The sequence below is a fragment of the Eleginops maclovinus genome, chromosome 3, assembly GCF_036324505.1.
Source record: "Eleginops maclovinus isolate JMC-PN-2008 ecotype Puerto Natales chromosome 3, JC_Emac_rtc_rv5, whole genome shotgun sequence".
NCBI lineage: Eukaryota > Metazoa > Chordata > Actinopteri > Perciformes > Eleginopidae > Eleginops > Eleginops maclovinus.
The window spans coordinates 4,266,574-4,282,675 of NC_086351.1; the positions used below are offsets into that span (position 1 = coordinate 4,266,574).

The window sequence follows — 16,102 nt, forward strand, 5'->3', positions numbered from 1 at the left end:
ATTTTCTTTATTCCCCCATCGTCCCCAGCCCCATTCCCAGTGCTCCTTTTTTTCTCTCATTCTCCCTACTTCTATCACAGCTTTCCATCTACTCCCTCCCTCCCTCCCGCCCTCCCTCCCCCTTCTTCTTCTCCCTGGGGTATGGATGCTGTAATCTTCTCTGTCTAATGCTGTCAATAACTCTCAATAACAATGAAATAGCACCGGTTCCATCCCATCATTGATGAAGGCATATCCTCAGTTAGGATCTTATTCGTCATCATGGCAATCTGCCTCTTGGTAATAGCCAATCAGGTGGCTCCTGTGAAATGCACTGCTCCCCTGATAGGTTCCCTGCAGGTTTGATCGACTGCACCTGAAGGCCCGCCACTTCGATCAATACACCATCACACACAGTCATACCCATACATGCGCTGGAATGAACACACGTCTGGGAGCCACACACACACACACACACACACACACACACACACACACACACACACACACACTTTGGGGAAGGGTAAATTGAGAGAGTGACCACTGATGTAGGGCGCAAACAGCACGCAGTTGCAACAGAACAATGATGTAGCATGCAGCACGTTACACATCTGTGTGATCAGCTCTCCCTGTGTGGTCAGAATAATAAGCATAACTGTACATATACACACATACATGACGAGGGTTCACCATTTGATCCGTCTTCATTAGAACATGCTGTGTGGGATTTCATGAATAGAATGTGGAAATAAACGACGGCCACTGTTTGCCAGTTATTCTATGCCGTGTCTCACATACAGATGGCCCTGCATACGTTCTGCCACTGCTCACTTTGAGCTGCGGTTACAATAATTAGACCAACACAGCCATCTGCACAGTATGGCGCGTGCTATTAGCATTACAGACATGTTTGTGTGCGCCCCCCCCTTTGACACAGCGCAGTAAGAGAGTGAGGTCAGTAATTGTACAGATAACGAAGAGAAAATGGCTAAAAAGTTGGGAATGTTTAGTTGCTTTGTGAGACGTGATGAGGGATTCAAAGCACAGGGTTGCAGATTTTTTTTTTATGTGCTTTAAACATCAAAGCTAAATGTGTTGGAGAGGTGAGCCGATGAAAAAAAAAGGATCTCAAAGTGAAAAGCTATAAAGACAAAAAAGATTAGAGGTGGAAGGGACGTTCAGCACAGTGAGGACACTGCGTATGATCTGCCTCTTTGATGTTCACACGAGTGTATGCACAAACACACAGGACTCATTTCCATCCCCTCATGTAACTTGTTAGGGTCAGAGGTCAGCTTTCTACCACTGCAGCATGTCTGTGTTTACAGCTGAAAGGTCAATTGAAGGTCATGAACTGACTCTTTCAGCTGTCTGTTAATCGTGTCGAGGGTTGGACTGGTGGACCAGCTTTCCCAGGTCAACTGCCCGCCCCCTCATCTTCCCTGTCTGTTCCCCTCTCCTCTGTCTTCATCCCTCCTTTCATCTCTCCATCCTTTCACACTGCCTTGTCAACATGTCTGTCAGAGCGAGGCCTTGTCACTCCTGCAGAGGGCTGCTTAGCACCGCTGAGGCTCAGCTGAGCTTTCTTTGTGTCTCTTTTGTTTTTTATGTCTGTTTGGAGGTCGAGGTCGGGGCTATGGTATAGAAAAAAAACATGTGCGTGGGCTCAGGCGCGTGTGGGTGAATGGTCGTGTGTGTATTCAAATTCAGTCGCTCTCGTACTTGTGTCTTTGATCCTTAACTGTTTCTGGTATATGCTTGCGTTTGCCCTTGTTGTACATGTGTTGTGTTGAAGTGTTTGAGTGCCTCGATGTGTGTGCCAGCTGTTGTAAAGTCGTCTTTAAACCCCCTGGAGATCCCTACATGGCTGAGTCCTGTCACTTCTAAAGGCAGTTTTTCCACCAGAGACATGAATAGAGATTCTGTATTTTGTTATTAGACAGGCGATGTGCACAGGACTGGGCTGCCTCTGTGGTGACAGAGAACATCTTCATAGTCGATTGTATGTGCTGTCAATTTATAGTTTCTCCCACACTCCCACAGTGTAAACTAAAGATAAGCCGCAGAATGAAAATTTAAAGAGGGACATATTGTGCCAGGAGTATGTCCAGTAACGTGTGTGTCCTCCCCTCCTGCAGGTGGTGGTACAGGCAGCCAGCAGACCGTTCTCCATGAGGAGCAGTAGAAGATGCCGGCTCTGCCAGCACTGCTGCTGTCAATACACTTCCTCTTCTTCCTGCTAGTCACCATGCCGCCACACTCCCTCAGTCAGGCCCCTTTGCTCTCCTCCGTCCGCATGGGTGAGTGTCCTCCATCCTCACTACATCAAAAAGTTTCTCAACGTACTTTTCCTGCTTTGTTTTTGGGCTCTTTAGGTGCCTCAAAGTGGGTTTTGCCACTTTAATCAGAACATCAAGGGATACAATGACTGTAAAAGGCCAAATGTGCACTTATGATATACTTTTTGGTGTCCAGTCGTTATACGGTAAAATACCGAGTGATCCAAGATACAATCTTATTAGAATAACTAGTTTTTCATCTACTGTATGTAAGCAGGTGTGAGAAGAAAAAGTAGATTTACACAAAAGAAAGGCTCCATCATGAGCAGCAGCGCACCTTCCACATCTGATTCAGATGTAAGAATTCCTTCCTGGGATTCGAAAATAGGGTTCAGAGGTAATTGTGGCTTCAATAATTCTCAACAACGATATTTCCACAATGTCCATCGGGAATAGAAATGGGGAATCATTTTCAATCATTAAAACTGTTTTTCAGTGGATGAATTATACAAGAAAACGAATATAGGAACATGGAGAGAGAGTTTGAACCCGTAAAATATACAAAAAGAACATTTGAGAAAGGAAAGACAAGGTTAAAGAAGCACTGGGGTATCAAACAATGTTAATATATGTGTTATTTAACCTGATATCAATATTTAATTTGTTAATATTTTGTCTACAGTGAATGCCAGTTAAAGCGACACCTCTTACTTCAAAATGTTACATTTTTATAATCAGTAAAGATTTTTATCTGACCAAAATAACTTCATTGACTAAAAGATCTGAGCTTTGCATCAACTAAATAAGAGCTACGCACACTGAAGCAGTAGTATGACATTTTGGGAAACACACTTATTAGCTTTCTGGCGGAGGGGCAGATGAAAAGACCTTCACACTCCTCTCCTTCCCTCTACGCCTTTCTAGCGGCGATCCTGGATGACCAGTCTGTGTGTGGGCGGGGGGAGCGGCTGGCGCTGTCCCTGGCCAGAGAGAACATCAACAGCGCCATGGAGGGTCCGGCCCGAGCCCGGGTGGAGGTGGACATATACGAGCTGCAAAAAGACTCCCAGTACGACACTACTGACACCAGTGAGTGGAGCCGGTGCATGCCAAGGAAAACCAATCGAGCGGAAACATCCAACGCTATAATGAATGATAAAGTCCTGCTTAATCCATGGCAGTCCAGCAGGGCATAATTAGCACAGACAAAAAGTGACCACTAAAAATACCAGTAGTTATTATTATTAATATGGACTGTTAATATTTATAGCAACTGGCTAAGAGGAGAAAAGAGTCTGCTGCAGTTTTGATCCCGCTTAAAAAGCCTGCTGATATTTTACAAAAAAGATAATTACATTTCCCTCAAAAAAGCTGCTTTTTATGAGCAAATGATGTCCGGACAGTTAAAACACCCCCACTTTCGTGTGATTAGCAACCAGTAAAGGCGTTTGCTGATTAGTTTACACGTCATTGGAGACCAGTAATGGGCCAGTAAGCCTGTCTCATTAAAAACAGTGGACCAGTGCCCTGCAGTAACAGCTGGCACTGCCTACTGTGCAGGACACGGCAACAACAAATCATCAAACACTCACACAGATCAGCAGCGCAAGCCAGCAGAAAGCAGCAGCAGCAGCAGCAGTACAAAGGGCCTCTCCATGACACTTGCATTGATACACCGATTTAAAACTGAATATTTGGAGAGTGTAAAGACAGAAGAAGTGCTGCTGATTCCAGCCACTGAGCAGACAACAGGCTCCCTGCTCCTATTCTAATAGGTCTCCGACCCTGCCACAAGCTGCTGGCAAAATGTCTGTGTGCTGAAGATGGGGTGTGTAGATATGTGCATGCTTGAGTTGTGTGTGTCTGATATGTGTGTGTGTGCCCTTGACCGATGGGCAGGAGACTTTGACAGGCTTGTTTGCTCCCGGCTTATTTTGGTCTCTGGATCAGAGAGCTCATCATCTTACAGCTACGGCTGTCTGAGGCACACTTGCACGCACACACATACCCAATCTCGCACATTTACACATGCATGCACACACATCCCTTTTCTTCAGCCACAAATGCACATTCACACAGTGTGGGCTCACGCACACAGAGGCAGTGGCAGCGACTGAGGAGGACTAATTGGGATGAATTAAAATACCAACCAAATATACCAGCAATAAAAAGAGCTTTATTACTATAAGAATAACGCAGTTAACTCCGCAGACTCATTTCTTCTGGATCTCTGAAAGCTGTTTTCTTTTTAGGTGGGTAGACAGAAAACAGTATAATAAAAATGAACTCATTGCACAACCAAAAGATGATGTATGAAACAAGTTGGACTGTGGCGCAGGGGGTAAGTAAGCTTCTATCAATCAGAGGGTTTGATCTCGTCCCCTGCAGTCAACATGTCGAGGTGTCCTTGAGCGATGTGTCCGACCCCTTAGTGGTCCCGTATTTTAGATTAAAGCACTAGCTAAATAATCACTGACCTACTACAGTGTGCAGCTGGTTAGCTTAGCCTAGCGTCATATTTGTCGTACAGAGACATTCGTCTTGCTCTGTGACTCCTCCTGGCAGGAAAGTGAATAAGCGTATTGATCAGTTCCAGAGACTGCGGGGCTGCTCAATTAGTCAAGTGTAAGACAGATGATGACCACAACTGTCCTGTAACTTACTTTTAATCATTAATGTATATGTTCAGCATAATAGAGACAGTTTAAAAAGCATCAAGTTTTCGACCTTAGCTGATCTTTGTCAGAGTTTAAAAGAAGAGACAGTACCTGAGCCTTCAGCGAATTTAGAGGGTTGTGCTTATTGGGTGATTGGGATATTCAGTGTGAGACGGTGAGAGTAATTCAGAATGTTTTACGAGCTAAATTAAAAGTTCAGAATGAGAAAAGAAAGGATTTTTACTTTATTTAAGATCCCCCCCTTCAGGGTGTACTTCCGCAAATATCACAAATCTTCTAGGGGTCAATAGAAAAGCCCTTAAAACATCACATTACCGACAATAGATAATAATAAATCCAGTAAATGAATAGATCTCTCGAACATTCATGATCAAGTAAACATGGCAACCTCCTGAAATAAAAAACATAGGACTGTGTTGATTAGATGTATCAAACAAAAAGATGATTTCCTCCCATTAAGATTGGAATATGGATATGGTGGAGTGAAATGTATGCTTGAACTGCATCATAGATACCTTGTTAAGTTGAGCTTCTCCTGAGCTCCTCATTGTAATAAACAAAAGTGTAAAATCGTTTCCCACCACCCCCACATCGACGTCTTCCTGCAAAAAAAAAGGATAATCATGCATTTGTTATTCGGAGGCGACCACCAGTCTGTCACGATTGTTCTAATGCCAGAGATATAATTACAGCAAAATATCTTAAAAATCATTCAAATCAATAACAACAACTGTCTTAACGAGTGAGTAATAGCAGCCGGCAACCAATGGCCTGCCCTGCTGTCGTCCCCGGAGCATTCAACTCAAAATAAATCTGATTATAATGAGACACATCGTGCTGCTACAATAGAACCAGTGCTTAAAGTGAAATACTAATGCGTCCTCTGAGTTTTTATCTGCATTTCGAATGTGCACTCCCCTCCCCTGACTGCAGCTGTGTTACTGTATGCCAACTGCGAGCTGCCGTCAAACTGAAGCAGAGGGCGAGGAATTTGTCTGCATATTCAATGTTTATTTCCCCCCCCTTTTTTCCCTTTCAGTGTGTCAGATTCTACCCAAAGGCGTCGTCTCTGTGATAGGTCCCGCCTCCAGCCCCGCCTCTGGCTCTACTGTCAGTCACATATGTGGAGAGAAGGAGGTGAGTGTGGAGGATTAACACACACAGATTTCATGTAAACATACAGACAACTAGTACTTCCTCCTCTCTGACACACTACCCCTCCTACCCACAAACATGTCACGATGAATGTCTCTAAAGATGAGTTTTTCCTTTATCTCATATAATTAACCATCCTCCAACTCCCCGTAGCCTTTTATCTGTAAGGTGCCATCTTCCTTACCTTTCTCTTCACTCTGTAGCTTTCACTAATGGATGGTTCTTATTCACAGTTTTTTCCGACCGTTAGAAGGGGAATAAATCACGACACATTTGCCTCCCTTAATGTTCCTCTCTCCTGTCTGCCAGATCCCTCATGTAAAGATCGGTCCAGAGGAAACTCCCCGCTTGCCGTACCTGCGTTTCGCCTCTGTCACTCTGTACCCTAGCAACGAGGACCTGAGTCTGGCCATAGGCTCCATCTTACGCTCGTTCAGTTACCCATCAGCCAGCCTGGTGTGTGCCAAGGCTGAGTGTGAGTACACATGCATCCTCCTCTGTTATTGCGCAGTGCATTATGTGCAACTGCATAGCTGTGTTTGTTGTTTATGTGGGTGTAAGTGCATCAATTGTGTTCCAGCGAGCTTATTTACCGGCTATAGGTCTATGTGTGTGTGTGTTACGTGTTTGCGTGCAAATGCCTTCTGTAGGAGTGTTGGCACATTCACACGGTTTGGGCGGATATGACTGTTTTGCACAGTTGGACAGTCATTTTGACAGTCTGGCCATGAAGTTCTGTCTGTTGTCAGAGTTCACAACATGCTGCAGCTCTTCCATTTTTGTAATGCTCTTGCTCTCTTATTCACCTCAGAGGGTTTTTAGGCCAAACCAATTTAATAAATATTCATTTTTGAAGTGCTTTCCAGTATGGGAAGAACTTAGGGGACATTTGATTTAACTTGCCAGGCACTCAGCGAGCTTTAACATCACAGGGGATTTGGGGCTTAGTCACTAGCCCTCTTTATTTTCATTTTGAAAGAGTGCGTTATTGATTTATTACGCACTGCCCCGGCGAGAGTAGAGGGAATGAAAGGGCTTGGTCCGACGGTGGCTGTAGTATTTAAACAAAGCTCGAAAAAATATATGCGGTAGGAGGTGAAAAATACAAATTTTTCCCACTGAATAGTCATCTGACATTTTGTGTGTGAGTGAAACTGAGCTGTTGTGCAGCTGTTAACGTCTCACACAAGCCAAGGAAAAACCGTGCAAGAGTGAAGGGCAATTACATAAAGAATTAGTGGGGCCATTGAGGTCTGTGAACACCTGTCCCTGCTGGCTGAAAGGGTTGATCTAACCCTAACCAAAACTGGGTGTTTATTTCAAACAACTTGACTATTTACTAAAAATTCTGAATTTTTACTTAAAATGTTGACTTCATCTCAAACCCCAAAATTCAAACTTTTCCCAAAATAATTCCTTTTTTTCCCCAAAAATTCTTAACTTTTAAATTTACATAATCTTGTCAAATCTCAGATTCTGACTTCCTCAAAAAACATAAAGTTCTCCCTGCAACGATCACACATGTGGTTTGAAACCCCTCCATCACACTCACAGTGAATGAGTGTAAAGCAGGCGACGAAAAGTGTGTTATTTTTTAGTTTCAAGTCATTTATTCACAAATTGACCATCAGTTATTTCTTAGAAATAAAACAAAATCAAATGTACATTTTCTGACAAAAAAAAGGGGAAGTGAAGCCTTAGTTTATGTTTCCTGTGACGTTATGAAGAATTGATGCAGTCATTGAGAGGATTTCATTATCGTCCCAGCAGTAGACCTCAAAAGTAAGCTGAAATCCTTGTGGACTTTTCATTTTATTGAACTCAAAGGAGCTTTGAAATGGCTTCAGACATCTTTTTCTGAGGTTTGATCATCAGTTAAACGTGCAGAACAAAGGGCATTTCACCAGGCTTTTTCCTGTCGAGGTTTAAAAAGCAACAGATAGCTTCATAGTTAGCGACCGGGGTCAAAAGATGCAGCTTTCTCCGGCGGAGAGATGGAGGGATGTGTGTGTGTGTAATATATTAGGCTTGAAGGTGATCTTTACAAGGTTATCACACTCACAGACTCTGACCCACTTGGCTGCGCTATCTATCGCCATGGAGCTGGTTGCCATGGCTGCAGAATAGGTGCTAACTGCCACTCAACAGACTTGTTCCACTCTTTGAACGACTGTGTGGGTGTGTGTAGTGCGGTGTGTATGTGTGTGTTTGATGTTTTTTTTGCTTTCACTTTGTCTGTACACGCGCATGTGTCTGTGTGTGTGTGTTGTGTGTTGTTGCCCCTGAGTGTACTGTTTGCCCGTACATGTGTGAGAGGGGTTTTGGGGCATTTGCATGCTTATGTGTACGGCTCTGTGCGCAACATCAGACAATGTTTACAACCAGTCCACTTGTTTTATTCATCGTGTTTACCCCTGTGTAGAGTGCTGTGTTCAAGGGAAGCAGACATTCTCTCTTTTCTGTCAGTGAGGCGAGAAATGTGTAAATTTGTGCTTTTCATTGACACCCACCAATGCGTGCATCCTAATTAAGTAACGTAATTACAAAGTGGTCATTTTTGCCACAACATGTTAATTGCTTTAATCACATATCCCTCCTTTTCGCCTGTGTATGTAGAATAGATATTAACCCATTAAAGCCGGGAAAGCGTTGCCGCATTTCTACCATTAAAACCGAGGGGCGCTGTTGCGTCATTCTGCCATTGAAGCCGGGAAAGCGGATACGTCATTTTCTGGTACAAAAGCTCTGTGGTATTTTTTTGCATTAATTATAGGCCTCTTAGCCAATGAAATGCATCAGAATATACACGTGGCATTGTTTGGATTTTTTTCGAGCAATCATGGCAACTGCGGAGGGATTTCTGAGATTAGTGAAGGTAGTGATATTGACGATCTGCACAGCGCTGATGACATTATTGCTGACGACTTTGAACCCGTCGAACCAATCGACCGGGATTTACGGTTAAGACATATGTTTGAAGACGACGACGATGATGACCATGAGTTGGAAGTTTTTGAAACCGAGTGGAGGACGGAGAATTACCACTCTAATCCACAGAGTTTTTTCAACCGCACCCCAGGGGGTGAAAGTCGATTTACCTGCAGAGGCCACTCATGAAAGCCACAGCTGTATGCTCTCGAATACTTTTGGAATTTTGTTTCTATCTGCTACAGAGGCTGAGAAATCAATTATTTAGTAGGCGTTGACACTATTGCTGAATTTCCAGAAAAACTTCAGGTTTTAGGGGGTTCTTCTAAAATCGCCCATAGGTTTCAAGGCATTTTTCCAGGCGTTTTAGGCCTAAATGTGTTAAGAGAGATTTTTATACATATCATACTCTCGCTATTCCTGGGTCACAATGCGTTACCTGAACCTAATTCCATTATGCAGTTTTCATGAGATCAATGAGGTTAAGGACAGCGACACGAAGCGCCAGGAGGAGGAGACGGTGGTGGCGTGAAAAAGGGCGAGATGGATAAAGACACAGAGAGGTAACTGGAGCACAGGGCAGGGAACCGAGAGATAGAGAAGTTAGGGCTTATGTGTGAGAGGGAGAATATGTGAAAGAACGAGAGTGGGAGAGGGAAGGAGAGGAAGCTGTAAAGTGCATTGATTTTTTTCCCCTCCTTCTCCAAACTAATTAAAGTTTTGGCCTGGTTCAGTGATTACCCCACTGCTTACAGAGGCTTTCTCCTGCTGAAGGGCTCTGTGCACCACCTCTCCTCTCCTCCCTCTCCCCTTCCCCTCCGTCCCCCAGATGCCTGCCCCTCCACTTATTTACATAGCTAGGGGTGCTTTACTATGGAATTACAATTAGGCATCAGGGTAGACTTTCTGGTAAAGGCTCATTCCACACACAATGTCAAGTGAGTCTTGACTGCCATTGGTACTCCTCATTTTCGAGAGTGTGTGAATTGTCTCAAGTGCTGTATTTTCAGTCTTTCGGCTCCTGCAGTTCTGCTTCTATTTCCGTCCATCTGCTCACCAGATGTTCGCAGAATCCATAAAAAAATCTCCATTTTATATTTTATTTGGAGCTGTTTGAACACATACACTGTTTCTGACAGTATATACATCACTCAAAAGAACTGGGGAGCACCACTGATGGATGGGACAAAAGACACAAAGTGAATTACAAAGCACTCAAAGAGCGCATACCTGTGCCAAGTCTGCACAACTCTCCTGATTTATTATTCTATGAATAGAAAATGTTTAGAAATGTGTCACACTGATTGGTTGATGGCACACATCAATTTTGGAGGATACCTAAAAATCCTCTCTGGGGATATTAGGGCTTTGTGAAGAGATTAATTTCAGGTGAGTCAGACTCATAAGCACTGCATTATGTTTGATGTTGTCATGTTGGTTTGGTGCCATACAAGGTTTTAATGTCCTGAGCCGATCGTCCTGTTGCTCTTGCACAACGCAGTGAAATGTTATTTCATATTTAGTACGTCAAACCTAGAAAAATTAAGTTGTAACGGAAAACTTAGTTGTAGCCCGTCTTTGTTTCAGACGTTTTGCTCAATTCTCGTTTTTTCTCCATAGTGTTGACCTTTCTCAAACCTACATTCAAACTTTTTCTCAAAATTCTGTATTTTTTCCCCCAAAAAACTTGACTATTTACTCCAATTTCTGATTCTTACCTACTTTTAAAATGTTGACTTCATCTTAAACCCAAAAATTCCAACTTTTTCTCAGTAAAAATTCCTCTTTTTTTCTTCTAAATCCTGCATTTTCCCCCCAAATTCTTGACTTTTAACTAAAATTTGGATTTTTTGCCCAAAATGTCCTAATCTTGACTTTTTCTGAAAAATCTCCAAAGTTCCTCCATGCAACGTACACAAATGTGATGTGAAAACTTGACGCCTCCATCACACTCACAGTGAATGAGTGTAAAGCAGGCGACAAAAAGTTAGTTATTTTTTAGTTTCAAGTCATTTATTCACAAATTGATCATCAGTTAATTTCTTAGAAATAAAACAAAATCAAATGTCTGTTTTCTGACAAAAAAAGGGGAACCTGAAGCCTGAGTTTATGTTTCCTAACCTAATTAAATAGCAAAGCCTTACCTTAACTCGACCCAAACTTTTGGAACAAGATTTTGAAAAATCATATCCACTCATAAATTATTATCAAAAGCATAGTATTTTTATTTCTCATAACCAGGAGGGGATCTTTAAATATTTTAAAGCTTGTCCAAATATTTATGTATCAAATATGCTGGACTAGATTGGACAAAACTGGTGTGATTGACTTTAAAGAGTAAAAAACTATGTGAGGATCATCGAGTTTGATGTGTCAGTTTTCTGTAATAGAAATATGACCACGAAACAATGTTAATACGCTCCAACAGTTCAAACTGTAGCATTTTAGAGACATATTCAACATATATTGTCTAGATAATGCTAGAACTGGCAGTTTTTAATCATTTGTTTACTCTGCTGCTTATTTTTAGTTTCCTATTATTCTCCTTATCTTCAGTATATGAGACTTTTCCTCACAGGATAATGACCTAAGCTAATTAAATGTGTTGATTGAATTCACTTAATTTGTATTAAAAAGTGTTTTATTCGTGTCTCTTCATTCAAACATTGGGATTGTTGATAAGCTTTCCCCCCTCCCTTTGCATATTCTGGTTTTGTTCTGTTCATCTGTAGCTTTGTCTTCGTCCGTGTGTCTGTAGGAGGAGGGATGAGAACACGCCAAGATGGTGGAAATCTGTCTTGGTGTAAATGGATGCTGATGTAGCTTCAGAGAGTACAGAAGACATATTTTGTGATCCTTGCAGTTTAGGTGTTTAAAGCTAAATGAATAGTGCTTTACAAATGGTTACATTGTGGCGCCTCTACAGCACAAACTCATCAGTTGTTTACCTGCCCGACGCTTCACTCTTCTACAAAGTCTTTCATATAAACCGCTATGCAAACACACTGAATCCAGAAGCTCCTTGGTGGAGGTCATAATAGATGAAGTCTACGGCAAATGCAGACATACGCTACAGTCTGTATTAAATGATGTTTCATTTCCTGGGGATTTAGACAAACCATCCATCATGCTTTGCAAAATGACACGTATATATGACCAGCTGAGGATAAATCAAGACGCTCTCCGGTCCTGCAAAGCTTACATTTTTGGAAATATGAGTTGTGTCTACTGATACAGACATTGATATGCAGCTCAACCGGTGCTTTGGCTCTGCCTCAGGCCTGCTGAGATTGGAGGAACTGGTCCGCCGCTTCCTCATCTCCCGGGAGACTCTGTCAATCAGGATGCTGGATGACAACCTGGACCCTACGCCGCTGCTGAAGGAGATCCGTGACGACAAAGTGGCCACCATCATCATTGACGCAAACGCTTCCGTCTCCTATCTCATCCTCAAGAAGGTCAGTCCTCCAACATCAATATCTTTTTCATACATGCAGGATGTGCATTTGTAAACAGTACACACACACGGTTAAGCTCAGGGATTTGCATTTTCGTACCTATTCGGGAAAATTCATGTTCATCCAGAGCTTATCATCTGTATAAAAATAACACAACTCTCTGAAAGGCTGCATGTTTGTTGCCATTTTTTGTACCTTCTCTGCCCTCCAGGGCTGCATTGGGAACAAATATGTATGTCTGCCAGCTACAATCACTTGCGCTCTTAAGAAAATATATGACAGAAGAACATCTTTCGTTGGGATTCGGCGCTGATGTTACCCCGGCTCCTTCTGATTCATAGTAGGGCCTGTAATGCCGATAGCCAGCGCAGTGAGTCACAGTTTGAATGTGTACGGGATGCTTTCACTGGGCACATCGGAGCGGCTGTCTGCCCTCGGGGAAATGTCCGAGTGTTAGCCTGATGATGTAAAACTGTGATTAACGTATGCTCCCTCTCCTCCCCAACATTCCCTCCTACTTTCCCCCAAACTGTCTTCTTTGCTCCCTGCCACCCAATAACTCTTTGCCATCCCTCTCCCTTCATTAATCTTCTCTCATCTTACATTTTTTTCTGTCTTTCTCTTTGATTCACAGGCGTCAGAGCTGGGGATGACATCTGCATTTTACAAGTACATCCTCACCACAATGGTAAGAGCTTCCCAATTCTACCTCTCTTTGAACTTCTCCTACATTTCGTTTTCCCATGTTCCTCCTCCTCCTCTGTCCCTTTATGGGTGGGCAACGGCGAGCATAGTATGAGATAAAGGGAGAGGTGACAAGAGAGAGAGGAGATGAAGCATGGGTGGAGGGAAGGAAAGAGAGAGAGATCTGAAAAATGAACACCCTGTACAAAGATGTGGAAGTGCAGAGGAGGGTAGCAAAGAAACTCAAGAAAAAAAAGGGGTCTGAGGTGAAGGTGATGACAGATGTGATGTGCCCTTTCTTCTTCTGCCACCCGCCACCTTCTCTGCGCTTCTGGTGTTTTTCATCTGCCTCTTTGATACGCTCCCCTCCCTTTCCACCATATTGAATTAATGTGTCACTTTATGCTGTGCGTCTGATTTTTTTCCCATCTCCACCTGATGTGCTTTAGATGCCACGTCTTGTGTGTATATTTCTGTGAACTGCTGAAAACTACTGGAGTCATTTCCATCAACATCCCCCCCCCCCTCACACCCGGTATCTCTGTTTTCCCATTTTCCTCTCTGTCTGTGTCTTTGTTTTGTTTCTCTCTCTCTCCATCAGAGATTAGATGTTGTCACCCCCTGTAGCCTCTCTTTTTTTATTCATCTCACTCTTCTTCGCACAGTGTGTTTCTTCAGTGTTGAGATTCTGATACACTGTCAACATTGTTACCTGATTTTCTGTCTCTCTGCAAGCACACTCCTCTTGTATAAATAAATAGTAATAACCAATATCAGAGGAGTAATAACCAATACCAGAGGAGTAATAACCAATAATAGAGGAGTAATAACCAATAATAGAGGAGTAATAACCAATAACAGAGGAGTAATAACCAATAATAGAGGAGTAATAACCAATACCAGAGGAGTAATAACCAATAATAGAGGAGTAATAACCAATAATAGAGGAGTAATAACCAATAATAGAGGAGTAATAACCAATAATAGAGGAGTAATAACCAATACCAGAGGAGTAATAACCAATAATAGAGGAGTAATAACCAATATCAGAGGAGTCATAACCAATATCAGAGGAGTAATAACCAATAACAGAGGAGTAATAACCAATAATAGAGGAGTAATAACCAATATCAGAGGAGTCATAACCAATAATAGAGGAGTAATAACCAATAATAGAGGAGTAATAACCAATGTCAGAGGAGTAATAACCAATAATAGAGGAGTAATAACCAATAATAGAGGAGTAATAACCAATAACAGAGGAGTAATAACCAATATCAGAGGAGTCATAACCAATAATAAAGGAGTAATAACCAATAATAGAGGAGTAATAACCAATAATAGAGGAGTAATAACCAATATCAGAGGAGTCATAACCAATAATAGAGGAGTAATAACCAATATCAGAGGAGTAATAACCAATAATAGAGGAGTAATAACCAATAACAGAGGAGTAATAACCAATAATAGAGGAGTAATAACCCATAACAGAGGAGTAATAACCAATAATAGAGGAGTAATAACCAATAATAGAGGAGTAATAACCAATATCAGAGGAGTCATAACCAATATCAGAGGAGTAATAACCAATATCAGAGGAGTAATAACCAATATCAGAGGAGTAATAACCAATAACAGAGGAGTAATAACCAATAATAGAGGAGTAATAACCAATATCAGAGGAGTCATAACCAATAATAGAGGAGTAATAACCAATAATAGAGGAGTAATAACCAATGTCAGAGGAGTCATAACCAATAATAGAGGAGTAATAACCAAGAAGAAGAAGAAGAAGAAGACATACTTTATTTATCCCTTACAGGGAAATTGCTTTCTCTACTCTGTTGTGTTGACACACATTAAACACACAGAGGATATACATGCACACACAACCACATGCAGAGGAGAGGTGGCAGAGCAGAGAGGCAGCCAGGTACCCGGCGCCAAGGGAGCAGATAGAGGTTAGGTGCCTTGCTCAAGGGCACCTCGGCAGTGGCCTAGGAGGAGAACTGGCACCTCTCCAGCTACCAGCTCACTCCATATAACAAGAGTAATAACCAATAACAGGAGCCATAACCAATAACAGAAGAGTAATAACCAATAACAAGAGTAATAACCAATAACAAGAGTAATAACCAATAACAAGAGTAATAACCAATAATAGAGTTATAACCAATAATAGAGGAGTAATAACCAATATCAGAGTAATAACCAATAATAGAGTAATAACCAATAACAGAAGAGTAATAACCAATAACAGAGTAATAACCAATAACAGAGTAATAACCAATGACAGAGGAGTAAACATGTGTTATTGTATCTCAAACCTCAATATGTTCACTTAACTATTTAAATGCTGCTGTTTTTTGAGCCATGGATCAGTACTTATTTGTCCTTATTTTAAAGCTATATTTAACACGCTAGCATCTTTATTATTGCTTGCCTTTGTTCTGCTATATCTCTTTTGCTTTAACGCTGTAAATTTCCTGATTCCTCCTTTTCCAGGACTTCCCGCTCCTGAGACTGGATGATATAGTGGATGAGCAGTCCAACATCGTGGGTTTCTCCATGTTTAACACCACCCATCCCTTCTACTTGGAGTTCATCCGGAGCCTGAATCTTTCCTGGAGGGAGGGCTGCGACCTGACGTACCCCGGGCCTGCGGTGAGTCTCATGGGGCACTCGGGTACTCATGCATGTGCACATTTAGGAGTAATTTTCAAAGCTTTGTTTGTGCGCCACATAAAACATTAAGCTACTTTACTCCTCACACTGATTCATGGAGCAGTTAAAGAGATTCAGCTCGTCTTTTGCTTGTACTTAATGGGTATTGATGTATCCATCTGTGTTTCCTCCCCGCTGGTTTACCTCACATCTCTCCTCTCTCTCCCACCATCCCTGTTAAACATTCAATCATCTGAACTCGCACATCTCTCCCCGT

The 16,102-nt window shown here is 42.1% G+C and overlaps 1 protein-coding gene across 1 annotated transcript in view; it reads left to right on the forward strand.

Moving 5' to 3' along the window:
• Positions 1-2,167: 2,167 nt before the first annotated feature.
• The window catches only part of grik5 (glutamate receptor, ionotropic, kainate 5), a 39,855-nt gene continuing 25,920 nt past the window's right edge, over positions 2,168-16,102 (forward strand). Inside the window, exons 1-7 of the mRNA XM_063878261.1 lie at positions 2,168-2,279; positions 3,183-3,347; positions 5,976-6,073; positions 6,401-6,566; positions 12,299-12,477; positions 13,112-13,165; positions 15,667-15,825. Coding sequence (XP_063734331.1) covers positions 2,168-2,279; positions 3,183-3,347; positions 5,976-6,073; positions 6,401-6,566; positions 12,299-12,477; positions 13,112-13,165; positions 15,667-15,825 — 933 coding nt within the window. The remainder of the gene's footprint in view (positions 2,280-3,182; positions 3,348-5,975; positions 6,074-6,400; positions 6,567-12,298; positions 12,478-13,111; positions 13,166-15,666; positions 15,826-16,102) is intronic.